Below are 18,483 nucleotides of genomic sequence, written 5' to 3'. Positions count from 1 at the left end.
CTACTTTTTGATACTGGGGATTGACCCCAACCACTGCTGTATGTAGGCAGGAGTTCTACCACTGAGCTACTGACTAGGTCCTCTGTATTTTATTTTTGAGACAGGGTCTTGTTGAGTGACCCAGACTGGCTTTGAACTTGCCTCAATCTCCTGAGTAGATGTGACTGCAAGTTTATATTAACATGATTGGCTGAAATGTGTAGTAGATATTCGTGGGGTTCTAGGTGGTTCTTGATTTTTTTTTTTCGGTACCAGGTACCGAACAAGGACTCCTGTTTGCAAGGAAAGCACTTACGCCGCTGAGCTATGTCCCCAGCCTTAGGTTTTATTTTGGGGGCCGTCCATTTGAAAGGTTGCCTAAGTATTAGGTCAGGCTTGTGAATGTTGAAGAAACATGGACAACCCAGAAAACGAAGAAAAATCCTGGAAGGGCTCTCAATCTCTGAATGGTTTGTGCCAGCTCATTCAAAGTCAATTCATAGAAGCAGAAGGTGCTGAGTTCAATCTCTCATTAAAATCAATTCATATTATCCCCTCACAAGCAGAAGAAGAGCTCAACATTGTCACCTTCATGACCTCTATAAGCCTTGAGACATGCACACATACAGGTAACACCCCTCTCCACAGGAATCACACTCACACAGAAAACACGCTGAACTAAAAGTAAAGGTCACTGACTCACTCCATAGCCTAGTGGAGCAGGTTTTCACAAGAATTGGCTCTCCTCAGCCCTGCCTAGCCCTCATCCCAGATCTCAGGAGAGGCTTCTCTCCATTTCCTCTTCTTCCTTTCAGTCCTATTCCCTGAGTGTAGGCCTGGGTCCTCTCTGGCTGGAGTCTGGCTCATCAGAGTGCACATGATGCCACAGCAAGGCACTATATTCCTTACTTTGCTCTTCTGTCATTGTGAGAATCCCAGGGTCAGTGAGTCCAAATCCAGGGTCAACAACTCTTAGATATTTGGCCAGTATTATACATGTTTGTCCCTTTATTTCTGACTACCTACCTAGACTGAGTAGGGTCTCCATTTGTAGGGCTGGCTACTGGTGTGTACATGCATTCTCACTTTCTCTCCTAGCTCTTCTGCCTCTCCCCTTCTGTAGAAGCCTCATCCCTCTGGAGATGGAGATATGGGGGTTGTCACTCTGACGCTGGAAGGAGTGATCTCCATGTGGTTAAGCTGATTCCTCTGACTCCAGCCAGAGAGGACCCAGGCCTGAGAGGACTCAGACACTGGCCTGAGCCATTTGGGGACATGCAGGTGCTTAGCAGTAGAGGACCGGTGTCTCGCTCATTAGCCTTTCCAGCGTGTAGACAGGAATGTGCACGTCACTGTTAGATGCCTTTTGCAGGAGCCTCAGAGGAGGGTATGCAGGTGGGGGGTTGAGAATGTCAGCAGCAGGGAACTCTGAGGACTTCTCTTCTGCCTTGTGCCTCCAGATGTGGGGTCTCACCCAGGTTCCTCTTCGCTGATTCTTCCATGGAACTCTCAGGAGCCAGGCTTGGGGATACACGCCTGCAATTTCAACACCTGAGAGTCTGGTTTTGAAAATTGCGCAGGGACTACGTAGTGAGTAAAGAAAACAAAATATAAAGCAATAACACACAAAATGTTCCGGAATTACTGCAAAACTGGCAAGAATCCATGTCAAAATGCATGATAGCACATCAACCTTTTTAAGTAATAGAAATATCACTGTGCATGGATGCCTTTGGTAATTTTCTACTGAAGAAACCTCCCATCACTAAGAAAATGAACTGAAGTTTGTTCCAGACCAAGAAACCCTGAGGCATATTTAGCATGAGTGGTGCCAGGATGGAGTTGTTGGTTCCATCATCTGTTGTGAATGTTCTAGACTCTGCCTCCTCATTGCTTTAATAAGCCTATGAAGGAGGATTCAGGCATCCAGCCTTGAGCATAAATAAGAACATGAGCATGAGGAGCAGGAGAAGGACCAGTTAGCAGGACCAGGAGCAGGACCAGGAACTGAGCAGAAACAGGGCCACAGGAGGGGCAGGAGTTGAGGAGGAGTAAATACAGGATCCAGAGCAACAGCAAGAGCAAGAGCAAGAGCAGGGAGAGGCATCACCAGGAGGGACGATCTCTGGAAGCCTGCAGGCAGCTCCCTACATTAAGGTATGTGTAGCCATTGGTGGAAACTGAAATGTACAGTGCTGCTGCCTCTCTTCTTGGATGTATAGCAGATAAGGTGAGCTTTGTGCAGGACAATTCTCCTTTCAAATCGGCCTCCTCCTATTCCATTTTTACCTTTCAGAGATTGGTAGGTGTAGGCAGTCAGTCAGCATTTCTCAACACCTGATCTTAGCCAAAAGGCAGAGAAGTGATACATCCCCTTACAGGGATTGTGGCTGAAACACTCAGGGCTGGGCCAGCACTCAGAGAACTGTGGTATCTGTGTGGTGCTTGTGCAATGCAGTCATTTATGCTTTTAGTCCCTTGATATTTGAGGAGACTGGATTCTGGATGTGTGTGCAGGCTGGTGAGCCCCCAGAGTGGAGGGTGGAGGGCATGCTACAGGCAGCTGCAACAGCTCAGTGCTAGTGTGGGAGAACAGGCCCTGAGATACCATATGACTAAGCAGAGGCGGGTAGATCTGGGGTTGCACAGAGTGTAGGTGTAGGTGGATTTATCATCAAGCTGCTGAGTGGTCTCGTGGGGCAAAAGACTGGTTTGACCCCTCCAATTTGAGTCAGAAACAGTGACATATGTATGGTTAGAACAAAATTTGCTTCATGTTAGTTGGAATGGAGTTGGTTTAACTTAAGCTGGCATCAAAGAATCAGGGACATTGTGAAGCCCTGATTTCCACAGACCACTCTCATAGTTTCATCTACTTATAATTTGCTTAGGAAGTATACAGTTAGGATTATTTTTTGGGCAGACATTTCCATCTGCATCTCTTCATCTGGGGAAAGGCCACTTTCAGTAGGAGAAAGTTGTTACTGTTGTACTTGCCTTGTGAAAATCATTCTATTACAGCCTCCCTTCAGCTTTGGGAATTTCATTGCTGAAAGTCTCCTGTTTCATTTCTCTTCCTTACCTCCTCCTTCTTTGCCTCAGACTTCTAATTTCCCTTGGTGCCCTCCCTGCCAAGAGAGAATCTCTTCAAGTACACTTCTTTGGCGATACTTGTAGTACTGGAGAGAATGATGGTGACTGATTTTCTTTAGGAGTGAACTGTTTTCACCAGCCTGATGAGAAAACCCGGGTTCAGAGATGAAATTCACTGTAAATGTGCCTTGTGTCCAAGTGTAGGTTGTGAACAATTACTACCTGTGTTTAGAAGGCCATGATGCAAGGTGCTGGCATGCAAATTAACAGAAACAAACTGTCTCCAGAACCTGATCAGAAAGGTATAGGTGTTATGATATGTGTGTGGATTTCTTTGTGGGAAGAGGTTCTAATAGACTAGGATCCTGCTTTTCTGGGAGGTGGCATGTGGATATTCAAAGATATCTATATGGTAATAAAACAAAAACAGTACAAACTGTGGAGATGTGGGCAGTAAAGAGGGAATAAGATGCAGGCTCCATGCCAAGATCCTAGAGGCTACATGCCTTGCCTGGCCTGCATTCTTACTTCCTCTTTGTCTTCTGGTTTAAAATAGGTCAGACTCTTGTCTTGCACACTGTGCTTGTTCCTGGTTTCTGTGAAGTCATGTTGCTGTACCTGGCAGCCCTCATGGGTTTGTACTACCTCGTGCGCTGGTATCGGGAGAGGCAGGTGGTGAGCCACCTCCATGACAAGTATGTCTTCATCACGGGCTGTGACTCAGGCTTCGGGAACCTGCTGGCCAGACAGCTGGACATGAGAGGCTTGAGGGTGCTGGCTGCGTGTCTGACAGAAGAAGGAGCTGAGCAGCTGAGGAAGCGGGGGTCAGAACGGCTGGAGACAGTGATCCTGGATGTCACCCGGACAGAGAGCATTGCTACAGCCACTGAATGGGTGAAGGAGCATGTTGGGAACAGAGGTACCATCCAGATTTCTGTCTGTGTCCATTGGTTTCTTCATTGTGTGTAAAGGGAACATCTTCTGTGTGTTACTTGGTGAGAGTCTGAAGGCCTCTTGAAGAGGTGGTACTTTTAAATAAGGCTAAGTTCCTTACTTCCACACAGTGCTAGCTTGAGCCCCTTCTGTGTCCTGCTGCCCTTGGAGCCCACCATTGTTGGTGAGAGGGGCCTTGCTGGGAAACTGGCCTCTCCGTCCAGATTTCCTCTGTCCTCTGCCTGTCTTTTTACGCAGAAGTTCTTAATTGCTGAACGTGAGTGCTGGGACAGAGATGGGATATCTTGCTGGAGGAGGGGTGTGGCCTGGCTCCCTGGGTTGTGTGATGGCTGGCTAAACACTAGAGCTGAGCTCATGTCTCAGCACTGCAACTTGTTCTTACTGGGTCCCCAACATCCTCCACCCACAGAGCCAAGATCTTCCCATTTTCAGAACATCTACGAGATTCGGAACTGGTTTAGGAAAGCCAAACACTGGGGTCACTTTACTTTCTACTTCACTACACTATTTTGTTAGTGTGGTTACTGAGAAAGAAAGGAGCATTGGCTTATTTCATGCAAGAGTAAATGTTAGGTTTGAGTATCATCAAAAAACACAGGAATGTCTAAAGTCCTAAGAAAATGTGCCAATTATCTCATTATTCACAGAGAGATATTTTGTCAGATTATATTTTGTTCATAGGTCATATGTAGTCTTCTCACTTTGCTACTGAGCTATATTCCTGGCCTGGGAATCATGCTAAGTTTCTCTTTCACTGTACTGTTTTATAGCATTATTACAGGGGATGAAATGACCACTGCTTTATTTCCTTGAAGAATTAATGTCAAGTACGACTATTGTGAAAAACACAAAATCATAACGATCATTCCTCATCAACCAGGATTTAAGACCATTAAAAGATTGACTTACATGGGGTTATTATTATTTATCAAACTTACTATATATGGTATTATATTTTGTGCACAGCTGATACTCATTCAGTTAACAAATGAGGAACAGTTTTACTGCCTGATGAAGTTTTCATACAATGAGTGATTTAGACTACTCTATCATCTTAGACAGTCCTGCTTCCTCAAACACACAGAATGGTTGGATGTCATAACTGTTTAGACATTTAATGGTCATAAATGGTCCTGTGGTAAACTTTCACTAACATCCATCTGTACAGACACCTACACGGCTGAGTTTCCAGAGATAAAGTACATTAGTGATAGAATATGTTTTCCTACAAGAGCAGAGTATATTTCTGAGCTGAGGAAGCTCTTGGGTCAGCTCTTCCACATCTTTCGGCAAAAGCTCTTGCCATAAATCAAGTGATTACCCACTCATGTTGCGCGTTCAGAGGAAAAATGCTCTTTGGTCCTAGTGATGGGGTCTGGGCTCTCCAGAGCGGCTACCCCAAGAGCAGTGACCTGGGTAAAAAACAGCTGAGCTAGGATGACCTGGGTGCGTGGGAAGAGGACACCATTCTCTATGCTTGAGTGCTGAGGTACCTAGTGGGTGTGAGGGTGATATCCTGGCCCCTGGTTTTGCTCTGCTTTTGAGTTAGCAAGCACACTCTCTGGAAGGTAGCTCAGAATCAGTGCCCCTGTTTCTAAGTAAGTTTCCTGAGGCTAAACACACCATTCACTCCCAAGTTTTCCAAGGAGGTCACCGGTTCTTTGTTTCACAGCAAAATTCTATGCACATGTTGGTCTTGTCTTTTTTTCTTTTTTTCTTTTCTTGTGTTCCTTATCTTTCTATTCATTCCTTTCTTCTATTTTTGCTTCCCTTGATAGAGAGTAGGGAAGCACTGTGTGTATGATGCCCAGAATATCTGAACAAATAAAATTTCTATAAAGATCGTTTTAACTTGTAAGAGACCGAAGGTAGTTTGCATGGTTATAAATGCACACTAGTATGTCAACTCCTATTGTCATAATGATGAAGTATGAGGTGATTTTCTGGTACTTCCTTGGCAGTGAGCTGGGCCATGAAGAAGGAAAGACAGAAGAAAGCATCAAGTCTGCCTGTCATCCAGCAGCTGCACTATGTGTAGAACCTGGGCTGTGTTGTGCTCTGTCCTTCCTTCCCAGGAAAAAATCTTTTTTCCATAGCTGTAAAGGTGACTGTGAACCATAACTGTGACCACAGTGTGTCTCTCTCATCTTCCCACTGTTCCTAGGACTCTGGGGCCTGGTGAATAATGCTGGCATCTCCTTCCCCTCTGCTCCCAATGAGTGGCTGAGCAAGCAAGACTTCATGAACATACTCAACGTGAACCTGGTGGGGGTGATTGAGGTGACTCTGAGCCTGATGCTTTTAGTGAGGAAGGCGCAAGGTCGCGTGGTCAATGTCTCCAGTGTCATGGGCTGGGTGTCACTCTATGGTGGTGGCTACTGCATCTCCAAGCATGGTGTGGAGTCCTTCTCAGACAGTCTCAGGTACTGGACAGGGGTGGGGTCGCTGGTGTTCTTGTTCCCATTGTTTTTGAGCAGCCTATTTCAGGGATTTAGTGAGTCCTAGCTTGAGTGAATTATCTTGGAGGTCCTTCCTTCTGGCTCTGAGACTCTCTCACTTGCTCTCTCTGATTTTAAGTGGTCATTTATTGGGAGTCACCATGCCATGTCTTGTGTAGAGAAATGCCCTGAGATAAGTTAAACTTCTCCTCTCCCGGAGGAGGGTTCACAGATGGAAAGTCTCTGAGGTGGAATTGGACCAGGGATGATTTTGGCCCAGATCCAGATAGATGACCTGTATGACTCAGCTGATTTGAGGTTGTTAGCCAACTCAACAGATGCTTATTAGGCTTTTGTTTGAGTACGTGACAAATGTGTTCTAGCACAGTATTAAAGTTGTATTCTTTGGTTAAGAACTCTGGCACATGTGTGAGAGGGAGAAGAGACATCGAATCATCAGTGCCATTTCTTAGAGTGCCTGTGCCCAAGTCAGCCTTTGTGACCATGGTAGCTGCAAGGTTTGTGTAGGTGTGCTGGGCAGGTGGTCACATGTAGGCTTGTGTAGGGCCTGTGGTTGTGGCTCTGGACAAGTTTTGACTGCATCCTTTTGACAAGGATGCCCCCTGGAAAGGAGTGAATTACAGGAATTCCCTAGGCCAGTCAGAATACAGGGACCCTGCTGGCCGCAGGGCAGTGATGTCTCAGACTATAGGTATTAGGGCTAAATTCAGGTTAAGCCTTATTCCCTGGATGACAGAGCACCTGGGGAGCTTCCTGGGGCAGGAGAAGGAAAGCATTGACTTGATTGTAGAGGAGGTGACATGGCCCAAGCCTGGAGATCCACTGCAAATGAAGGGAATGGGAGTAGGTCTGTTTGATTTTGTTTTTGGTACAGGGTCTACTCTATAGCCCAGACTATCCTCTAATCTTTGTGCTCCCACCTCAGCCTCAGAAGTGGAAGTTTAAGGGTGTGTGCTCAATGTCTAACAGTAGATAGCTTTTCATGAACAGGGAGGCCTCAGCCCTGTATGATATGGTATAAACAAAGCGCTTAGAAGAAGATTCACTTACAGAGAATCTCACATTCATTTTGAGGACCTGATGCTGCATTTTACAAATCCTAAACTTTCAAATTCCTCCTATCCCAGTCTTACGTGAAAGTGTTGTTACTGGTGTGTAACTGTGCTTTGCCTACCGAGACTGCTGATGTCCTTGCCCGCTGCCTTGTGCCTTTCAGGAGAGAGCTCTCCTATTTCGGGGTGAAGGTGGCTATAATCGAGCCTGGTTACTTCAAGACGAATGTGAGCAGTACTGAAACACTGTTGCCAAGTTTGAAGAAGGTATGGGACCATACCAGCTCAGAGGTCAAGGAGATCTATGGAGAGAAGTTCCTGGAATCCTGTAAGTGACCTTTGGATGATAAGGAGAGAAACACACCCTTGCCAGGAATCCTTAGTGCAGTGTTGATGTCTTCAATAGCATGACATTGCCCCAGGCTCTGTTTTTGCATTAAGTGAGGATATTTAGTCCCAGTTCCTTGGTGCCAACATGGGTTCTGGTCACCTAAGGAAGGATTCTGGCTTATTGGAACTTGGGACAGTGTTTCATCTAAACCCTTATTATTATGAGGACAAAATTAAGGAAGAGAAGAGACATGTGTGCACTCATGGCTCTTTGGGATGAGAAGCAGCTTACTCCACAGGCTTGGAGAATTTCCAGTGCTCAAAAGATCTTCAATTTATGGAGCTCAGATATTCCAGGAAGAGAGGTGGAGGGGACTTAGTGTGGAACTATAGTTTGCTATAAATTAGTTGTGGTAATTCCTGGGAAATTAACATACATTTGACTAAGCAAAGTTTCTGAGGGTGAAGATCCTGAATTTTTTGGGAATACTTTTTCGCTATTTGGTGCTAGAGTAGGAATGGTGGGAGGTAGAAACATATCTGGATCATTTCTCATTTTTTATAGACCTCCGTTATCCACAATTATTGGAGAAAGTGTGGAAATCAGAGCTGTCTTCAGTCACAGATTGTATGGAACATGCACTGACCGCATGTCACCCTCGCACCCGATACTCACCTGGTTGGGATGCCAAGTTCCTTTACCTCCCCATGAGCTACCTGCCCACATTCCTGTTGGATTTCTTTGCCTACTTGGGCTCTCCAAAGCCAGAGAAAGCCCTGTAAAGCCAACTGTTGGGTATGTGTTTTGGGAAGATGGGTAGTGTGTGTGGGTTGGGACTTGTCAGTGAAGGGCAGTGGTGGAGGAAATTAGCTCTCACACAACAGGGTACCGAACCCACCTTCTTGGTGCAAAGGATTTTTCTCAGGTATTACTCAAGATTGGTGAAATGAGAAGGAATGAGTTAAGGACTTCTGCTGAGGAATCAGGAGTCCGTGTCACTCAGTGATGCCCATCTGCTTACATCTCTGAGCAACATGGCCAATCATGAGATATCTATACATCTGGAGTGACTGAGATCATGTGGAAGAACGCACAGCCAACATCTCATTTTCCCCTTGCCTTCCTCCTGATGTTATGCATCAGTTGTGGGTACTATATACCTCCCCACAGCATAGAAAAGCCCTGGGTTATGGAGTGTTGGGATGGGGGTAAGAAGTACCAGTCTATTCCTTTGGGCCTTAGATATTGCTTGGGAGTAAGGTTCTTTTACAGGGATCCTTGCAGAGGACATACAAACCAATTTATTTGTTCATCTTTAAATCATGTCTTTTGTTTGATTTCTTTTGTTTTAGAAGAGGAAGATTTTGGTGCTTGAAGAGACCACCCATGCCCCATAATCTCACACATTGCCTGAAGATAAGTGAGGTGTGGTGTTAAGAGACAGGCATGTTTATGAAATCTGAGGAAATAGAAGGATGACTTGTGGAATGAGTAGACAGTACAAGTTGAATTATCTCTGTCTTTTCTCAGGCTTTTGTGCTTTAAAATGAAAAACAGTTATTTCCCTTCCAAAACATCTTAGTAATCCAATTCATAGAAGTAGACAGTTTAATGTGCAAGGAAACAGTGAGGCTAGGCAGGTCCTACACTCCTTTGTTTGCTTAATGCCTGTTGGAATCTTGCCTAGATCCCCAATCTCTTAAACCAGTGTATGGTGAAGGCCCAAATGAATGAGAGAAGCAGTGTGATTTTTAGGGTTCCAGGAGGACCAGAATCCTCTGCAGTGTTCATAACTCAAATAGGGAGACTGACAGTGCTCTGGGTGGCCTGTATTTATTCAAAACAAGGAAAGGGTTGAATGGAAAACAGGAACCTGAGCAGGATCTTGGCAGGCACTCAAGGACCCCTCCAAGTAACAGATGATGCCAATTAAGGGAAACTATCGTAGGAGAAAAATCTCCAGGTGTCCTCAACTGTGGCCTATCTTGCCCCCTGAGGTGTTTCCTCCTTCTCAGTTCAACCACTCCTGGGCCATGCCACAGCCCTGCATATGTATTTGTCTTCAACAGCTCCAACAAGTTCCACCATCCCTGTTGCCCTAAGCGACCAACTCTCCCTCTAAAGTCATTGTAATTTTGATCTGTTCTACTGTCACAGTCAAGTGCACTTGACAGGAATCTTTCCTTTCCTGCCCAGCCTTTGTTGAGCAACTCTATGTGCAAGGTATCAAGATAAATTATCCTTGACTTCGTGAGAGCTGTTTCAGTGTTGTGACAATGTTCTCAAGTGTGGGATGAACTGAGTATGTATATGCAGAAAGCCACAAAGATTCCTGGACTAAATACAAACTCTAGTTTTGAGGCAAACTGCAGTTGTGAGGTACCTCTATGGTAAGTTAGCTTCTTTTCCTTTATAAAGCCTTAAGTTATGAAACCTTAGGGAACCTCATGTATCTGAAAATTGACCAGGAAGTTATGGCCCCTATTACAGAGCCTTCACTTCATATTTGACTGATACTTAGAAACATTAAGGTTGGACATTTTTTTTTATTGCTGATTGAACCCAGGGCCTCCTGCATGCTAGGCAAAATTTGTACCACAGAAGAAATACCTGGTCTTTTGTATTTTATTTCTGAGATAAGATCTTGCCAAGTTTCCCGGGCTGGCTTTCAACTTGCTTTGCCTTGTAAAGCAATTGTTTGGCCCAATATTGTGTGTTAAAATGAACAGTACATATTAATGTGGTTCTAAGTGATGCTTTGAGAGCCATGCATTGAAAAGCTTATATGGAGTCTTGGGTCAGGCCTAGGGACGTTGAAGAAAGGTCAGCCAAGAATAACCCTTGAGGAGAGCCCAGACTCTGAATGGCTCTTGCCAGTAATACAGAGAGCAGAGTAACAGCTTCCTATTTAGTGTGAGGCTTCCTGAAATTTTTTCATTTTAATTTCTGTTTATTTAGGCAAAAGGATTGCATAAAATGCAATGTGCTATAGAAATATAAGTGACTTTTTCAGTAGAAAACATTGCAAATATCAAGGTATGTGGTAAACATACAAATAAGGAGAAGGTAGTATACCTTGTATGTTCAGTACAGTGTTTTAAAGCATAAAATATACACCATAAAATACAATTGGCAAGTGATTCACAATGCACCATGCGGCCTATCAACATTCTCACCTGAACAACTCAAGTACAGTTTAACAACTAATTTCATGTAGTCCAAAGATACCCAATCATATAAAGTATGTTTAATTAAATTAATTTCCTTTACTCAAACTTTTTTTCTTTGCAAATTAAAGCTTTTCTTTACCCCTTTCAATTTCCTTTTCTTCTTCCCATTAACTCTCACCCTGAAAGTTTCAAAATGCACACTGGTGTTAGACACATAAATGCTACTTAAGAAGCATTAAAGGAAGCTTTTCTTTTTCAGGTTTTTTCTTTTGTCTTATAATCTGTTAGGCCTTTCAACCAACACTAAATATTTAAGTTTCTCTGCCACCAACACTATTTCACACAACAAAAACCTATCATTTCTGCTCTGTTTTGAGGAATGGGAAAAGAGCCCCCAGAGCCCCTTAACACTAGGACTGTGCAATCAATGGTAGCTGTTCACTGCTGTTCAATGCAGCAAAAGATACATACATCTTCCAGATCACCTTAGAGCACTTTAGAAAATCAAAAATTACTTAGAAGCAATTTAGTACATAGACTGACTTTTGAAAAAACTTTTTAAAAAATTTTATTTAAAGAAAGACTAAACAAAACAGAAAATTGGTAGAAATAATACATACATTCAGAGATAAACAGTAAGAAATTACTAGTGAATGTTTACATACTGTCCTTTTACAAATAGTTGTTCAAGATACAAAAGTGGAACACATAAAGTTGGAATTCAAACAGTGAGACTGCAAACAGTTCTGTTCAACTATCCAATAAAAACTTACTAATATTGTTGTCAATCCTATATACTTAAACATACATGCGGTTATATATATCTTCATTTATGTTGGGATTAAACAAACTAAAGCAGGCTAAAGTCATTCTGAACAAAGAATAATAGTATTGCTGGATTTCACATCGTGACACTCTGGGATCAGCACTATGTACTGTAGTGTCTTATTTTTTAAATTTTATTTAAAGAAAGACTAAACAAAACAGAAAATGGGTAGAAATAATACAACTTTCAAAGAAAAAAATAAACAGTAAGAAATCACTAGCTGATGATTACAGATTGTTCTCTTACAAATAGTTATTTAAGATACTAAAGTGGAGCATATAAAGTGGGGATTAAAACAGCCAGACTGCAACCAGTTCTGTTCAACTATCCAACAAAAACTTAGAAATATGGTTATTAATCCTATACACTTAAACATACACGCAGTTATCCATATCTTCAATTATGTTGAGATTGAACAAACCCAAGCACTCTAATATCACTCTGAACAAAGAATAATACTATTGCTGGGTTTTACATTATGACCCTCCAGGATCAGCACTGGGTACTTTAGTGTCTCTTTTTCTTCAAAGTATCTGTTAATTTCATCATGTGTCATAACATCAGTTCTCATACATTGTTTATAGATTCTGCACATGCATAAGTGTTAACATGTGTGTTTTTATCATTTCTATATTAGAGGGAGAAACAAAATAAAGCAAGACAAAACAAAACACATTCCTATAAATACATGAAATGAAAAAGAATAAGACCATTTTACAAGGAGTTCTACCCTAGTTCCTGTGTTGTCTCTTGTTATCTTCAATAGAATTGGCTGTATCATCAGACATAGCATAATTGAATATATCAGTACACACAACTTTGGATATAGTATAAAACTTCAAAAGCAGGCAGTTATCAAACCAGAATGTGTATTATAGAGTCTTGTCATCTTCAGTGTAGTTGCCTATACTCTCAGACTTGATACTATCAATCATATCAGTTTTGAATAAAACCTGTTGATATCAAACAGCAATCATACAAACCAGATTTAACTAAGATCAGTCATGATAAAACAGTATAAGTCATACAGGGCTCCAGATTAAGATAATAGGAAATTAAAGATGATTACTGGCCTATATCCTGATGTTTTTGGGATAGCTGTCTATGCCATCAAATCTTATGCAAGTAAACAAACTGGGCCAGAATAAAATCTATCAAAAAAGAATAAAATCTATCTAAGCAGAGTGGTGCAAGTAATGTGGGTTTTAAATGCTGATACACTATTAACAATGTCTTCTGCCATCCTTGTTAAGGCTATCCCTTCTCTTTCATGTCCCCAGGTACACTGTGCATTTTTGGGTCTCACCAAGACACTTGGTATTAAGTTGTGGGGGCAACCCTGCTATTTACCTAAGTGGTTCCCAACTTTCTCTCTCCTGGACTTGATATCTAATTGTACTCCTTTACCTATTAAAGCCTGTCTTTCCAACCTATCCACAAATACTGGTCTAGTTGCCCCTGTTACTCTCTGGTTCTCTGTCACACAGAGCATTGTTTTCTCATATTTGATTTTCAGTCCATGTACTCTTTTTCATGTTAATTATATTTCCTATAAATAGCATCTTAGTTGACCCTGCCTCCTGATCTACTCCACGTGTGGTTCTTTTTTTTTAATTTAGTGTATCAAGGCCATCTATATTAGAGATTATAATAACCAACCTTCTCTGCCTCATTTCTGTTATGCTATTTTTTTTGCCATCAGTTGTCTGCTTATCTTCTTCATTCCATTTTCTGTTCCATTCATTGAGGCTTCTCTGCCACTGTTCCTGGAACCCTAGTACTTTTTTCTCTCTCTAGAATGCCCTGCAGTATTCTCTGTAGAGTTGGATTGGTGTTGCAAATTTCCCCAGTTCCTCTTTGTCTTGGAAGCATCTTGTTTCTCCATTAATTTCTAGAGACAGTTTACAGGGTATATCAATCTGGGTTGGAGGTTGTTTTCTTTTAGGCCTTGGAATATTTCACTCCAGGCTCTTCTTGACTTGATGGTTTGTGTCAAGAAGTCTGCCATTATTCTAATGGGCCTTCCTTTATAGGTGATCTGTTTATTGCCTCTAACAGCTTTTAATATTCTGTTCTTATATTGAATTTCTGGAATCTTGATTATTATATGCCTGGGTGTATCTCTGTTTTGGTTGTAGGTGGCTGGAGTTCTGTATGCCTCATACATCAGAATATCATTTCCTTTTCCTATGTTTGGGAAGTTTTTCTTAATTATTTCTGTGAATAGCTTTTGTAATTCCTTTGTTTGTACCCCTGCTTCTTAATTCACATTCTTTATTTTCAAGTAGTAGATCCTCTTGTCGTCTTCCAACCTTTGTATTGTTACTGCTTGTTTCCTTGTTATTTTAAAAAAGTTTTTCCTTTCATAATCCCACATTGCAAAACTCTCCTCCAGTTTGGATAATCTATCCTTAGTTTCTTTCAAACAGATTTGCCATCTTTTGATAGAGTTTTTAATTTCCTGGTGATCTCTTTGAATCTGCTTCACGTATTCCATATTTCCTTTATATTCTTCATCAAATGGGTTCTCTCCTATGTTTGAGTTCCTTCCTTTTTCCATCTGTGTCTTCTTGGGGGTACTTAGCATCTCTTTTATTAATCTTCTTATATCTTGCTTTATTTGGCTAAATATTTCACTTTTGAACTCATCTATGAGGTCCTGAAGATATCTCTTTATGTCCACTGGTGCCGTGTCTGGTATTGCTTGTTTGATGTTCTCATTCCTCTTTGTATTTACCTGTCCTGGGTCAGTGTTCTCAGGGTTGGTAGCTGGGGACTTTTTGTTGTTGCTTCCTCTTCCCATCTTTTTTGTTTCTTCCAGGAGGTCCCAGTTATTTTCTTTATTGTTTCGAAAAAACTTTTTAAAAAGCAGCATTACACTGAGTGACATATTGTGCTTAATACTGCTTTTAGCACACTCAGTATTCAGCTTTAAACATGATAATCATGCATAGTGGTAAGTGGTTATAAAGGAGACTTTGCTATGAATGATAGGTTAGCAAACAGATACCTGACATTTTGTAAAGCCAACAGCTTCTGCTCAGATGCAAGAATCACACATATTTTAAACATAATAGAACACAGTAACAGTTAGTACAGCAAAAGAAATCTTTTCTCTCATAGTGTCTTTGAAAAAGATGTGGTGATGGACGACGCATAGAGTGGCTGTTGACTCTCATCACAAACATAAGCACAAGCACAGAGAATGACATTCATACCAGCATATTCACTTTATGCCTCTGTGATGTAACAGGTCAGAAAGTGTGTTGCAAGGGAAAAATTGTGTTTTGTTTTTTCCAAGAAAAAGTTTTTAGTCCATTTTGTACATAAATTTGTTTAGTTTCATAGGACTCAACTTCATCTATATCCACTTATTTTCAAGTTTATTTGGACAATGAGTACTACATGTATTTATTTATGAGCTATTTATTATATATCTATATCTATATCTATATCTATCTATCTATCTATCTATCTATCTATCTATCTGTCTGTCTGTCTGTCTATACTGTCTTGGGGATTTGATTTCACCTAATAAGTTAAGTTGAAATATTCTGTCATGGCTTATGTGCAGAGCAAGTTACAGAACTGCAGACAATTCATGGCTGGACACTCTCACTGCTAACCAAAAAAAAGGAGAGTGGCTGGAGAGAAAATTGTATTATAGGGTGAAAGTATGTTGTGGACAGAATTATAACGTAAGAACATATTTATAAGACAGACTGCTTATAGATATTTTATGATCAATTAGAAGTCTTTGACTAAGTTTGTGTTCTGCTGTTTGTCCTGATTTCAATTGACCCTGACAGTGTCTACAGCCAGCTGCACATGTCTGATGAGCACTGAGTCAGGGTAATTGTCTATACCTTCAGGCACTCTGGGCTAATTCAAGGGCCCCTCCCCAGAATCTTCCTATATAATGGTAATGCCCTTAACTATGCTCACTGTGTAACGGTCCCCTACCCTCGTTTCCTGAGTATTTCTATGTTATGATAAACAATTTCTTTGTTTCAAGACTAGCTTACCTGTCAATATATGACTCAAGTTTTGTATCTGATTATGTATGTTTTGTCACTTGCTGTGTACCTCTCTTTTCTAAATTCTGTATAAACTAAACTCTTCCTAAATTCAGCACTGTTTCATTTGAGGAATTATCGCAAGAGCTCAGTAACAGTCTGCTGGCATAAAGATTAAATACGCCTTCTTATCTCTTTGGTGCAAAAAGTCTGCCATTTGGGTTGGTTTGCTTTGTTCTGGTTTGGGTTGGGAATTATCCCACACCAGATGAAAAACTTTCACTGCCGCCTCTCCACACTCCAGACTCCCCACACTTGAGTGTATTAAGTAGGCAAGCTTCATTCAGTTCAGTCTGAAGAGTCTAACTTGATTAGAATGGGGAGGGGAGGCGCGTGTCTCAGTCTGTAAGTGCTTTGAGCCTGGCTTCCGGGCTCTAGTGCAGACCACTCAGCTCCTGGAACAGATCCTTCTTCCCACTGCGGCAGACTTTCTTCCACCCTGACCTTTGGGCCTTCCCAGGGCAGATCTTTTGCCTGTGAACAGAAGATATAACCTGACCCCTCTTTGCAGGTCGTGTGCACATAGGGGCCTGTCTCGTGCCCTACTGATGGGGCTCAGAAGGTCAGGGGTAGCAGCAATAGTGGGCAGCAGGGCTGAGGTGAGAGTGTGGTCCACCCAGGGCAGCTGCTCCCAGCTCACTCATGCTGCAGCCCCACTTCCTCACCACCAGAGGGCGAAACGCTAGGCAAAGCCTCCTGGATTTTAGAGTCATCTTTACATGCCCACTCACAGACAACACCCTCCCCAGGAAGCACACTCACACACTGAACACACTGAAGGAAAATTAAAATCACTGACTCACTTTGTAGTCTCGTGGAGCAGGTGTTCACACGGTGGAATACCATAGAAATTCTTTCCAAAAGGCAATAGTATTGTGAGAGGACAAGTCCCTTTCACCATGCTGTACTCTATGAGAGTGGGGTCCACCTAGACTGAATCCAGGACCCTAAATGACTCAAGATCGTTATCTTGGTTATGACTGAATGACATTGACCTTAAGCACGAGTGTCGTGTAGCAAAATCTGAGTCCTCATTCCAGATCTCTAGGGAGGCCTCTGTGATGGATTGACAACCAGTGGTCAATTTGTAACAACCAGCTAAACTGAATCAGTGTGGTGTTTGTTAGGTGTGGATGGCCCACCTGAGGATTATTACCAACAATACAAAAAGGAGAACCAGAGTGCAAGAAGTAGTGTTCTTCGTTCCTCTGTTGCTGTTGCTTCTGGAAGAGTTTGTCACACTGGCCTCCTGATATGAACTCAGCTATTCGTAATGTTGGAGGAGCTGGAGACCTCATTATCACTATCGGTGGATGTGGTACTTTTTTTGGGAGAGCTCCGGCCCTTATTTTGAACATTGCTTCTTGGCTCTAGTGCAGAACCCTTAGTCTGCTGGCACCAATCCTTCATCGAATTGGCACAGACTTCCTAACTTCCACCACAGATCTTTGGACCTTACCAGAATGACAGCAATGTAGAGAATTTATTCTTTAGAATCAGGTTCAGTGTCCTCAGCAATTCAGGCACTTGACCCTAGAGCCAAGAGAGAAGAAAGCCTGGCTATTGCTCCAGGTTGAAACAGATCATAGTACCATCTGCTTGATACTGGTTTTAGGTATATACAGAGTGCAAGAGATTTGAGGTTTAAAAGGCTTCCACCCTGATTTCAGAAGGGGTGGAAGGCTAGACATTGTGCCCCTGAGAGGACAATGTGTTAAGTGAAAGATGCCATGGAGAACCAAGAAGTTTAGAAAATCTAGGAGCATGAATCATTTAAGAAAAACTGCAAGGAAGGGGTAAACCCAGCCTGAGAGACACAGTAGGAGCTATAGCCACCAGAAGTGCTGTGGAAGTGAAGTCACTCAAGCCTATTGGGGCTCACAACCTGATTGCTGGATCTGCTGGACATGGAACTGCAGGACCTAATGTTTGCTCTGTTGGATTTTTTACTTGCTTTTGTCCCAATCCTTTGTGTCATCATATTTGTACCCTTATGAATGGTAATCTTTATTTTGTGCTATTTAATGCTGGAAGTGTGTAACTTTTCATTTGTATAGGGGTCACAGCTAAGAGTTTTCCTTACATCTCAGAAGAGATTTGGGACTTGGACTTTTCAGTAAGGTTGAAACTGTTAGGACTTTGGCAACTGTTGGAGATGGACTAAATATCTTTTGCATAAGGGATGTACATGAGTTTTTGTGGGGCCAGGGGAGAAATGTTATAGTTTGTGTTTAGATGTCCCCCGAAATATCATGCAGGCATGTGGGCAAGCTTCTAGTATTTGTGGTTGATTTATGGTCCAATGATTATCTTATATGTGTGAGTGGTACACCTAAGTATATGTGGCCTACACACAATATAAGGGACAGAAACAATCTTCTCTCAAGCTCCTCCCTTTTGCCTTTGCTGTCTTTGGTATCTGTCACTGCAAATAACTATTGTTCCTCAACCGATTATGTACTGAAAGCTCCACAAATGTGAGTTTAATAAACCTTTCCTGCTTTCATTTTAGGTGTTGGGTATTTTGTCTCAGCAATGTGGGA

General features: G+C 42.1%; 1 protein-coding gene across 4 annotated transcripts in view; it reads left to right on the top strand.

The window, feature by feature from the left end:
- The first annotated feature begins 1,872 nt into the window (after window positions 1–1,872).
- The window catches only part of LOC100729567 (retinol dehydrogenase 16-like), a 21,718-nt gene continuing 5,107 nt past the window's right edge, over window positions 1,873–18,483 (top strand). For 2 of the 4 annotated variants that reach the window (XR_010049319.1, XM_063254980.1), the window contains exons 1-5: window positions 1,873–2,136; window positions 3,629–3,991; window positions 6,191–6,449; window positions 7,702–7,865; window positions 8,433–8,663. Coding sequence is in view for 3 of the 4 variants with exons in the window: in XM_063254980.1 (XP_063111050.1) it covers window positions 3,679–3,991; window positions 6,191–6,449; window positions 7,702–7,865; window positions 8,433–8,650 (954 nt within the window). In the remaining variant the exon portion in view is untranslated. Of the gene's footprint in view, window positions 2,137–3,628; window positions 3,992–6,190; window positions 6,450–7,701; window positions 7,866–8,432; window positions 8,664–9,220; window positions 18,447–18,483 lie in introns of those variants that run through there. The other 2 variants (XM_003476172.5, XM_013159487.2) reach the window with 2 other exon arrangements.

This window comes from Cavia porcellus, unplaced genomic scaffold (assembly GCF_034190915.1).
Source record: "Cavia porcellus strain 051 isolate PalLab524CR breed Dunkin Hartley unplaced genomic scaffold, mCavPor4.1 scaffold_8, whole genome shotgun sequence".
NCBI lineage: Eukaryota > Metazoa > Chordata > Mammalia > Rodentia > Caviidae > Cavia > Cavia porcellus.
This window is presented reverse-complemented; position numbering and strand designations above follow the sequence as displayed.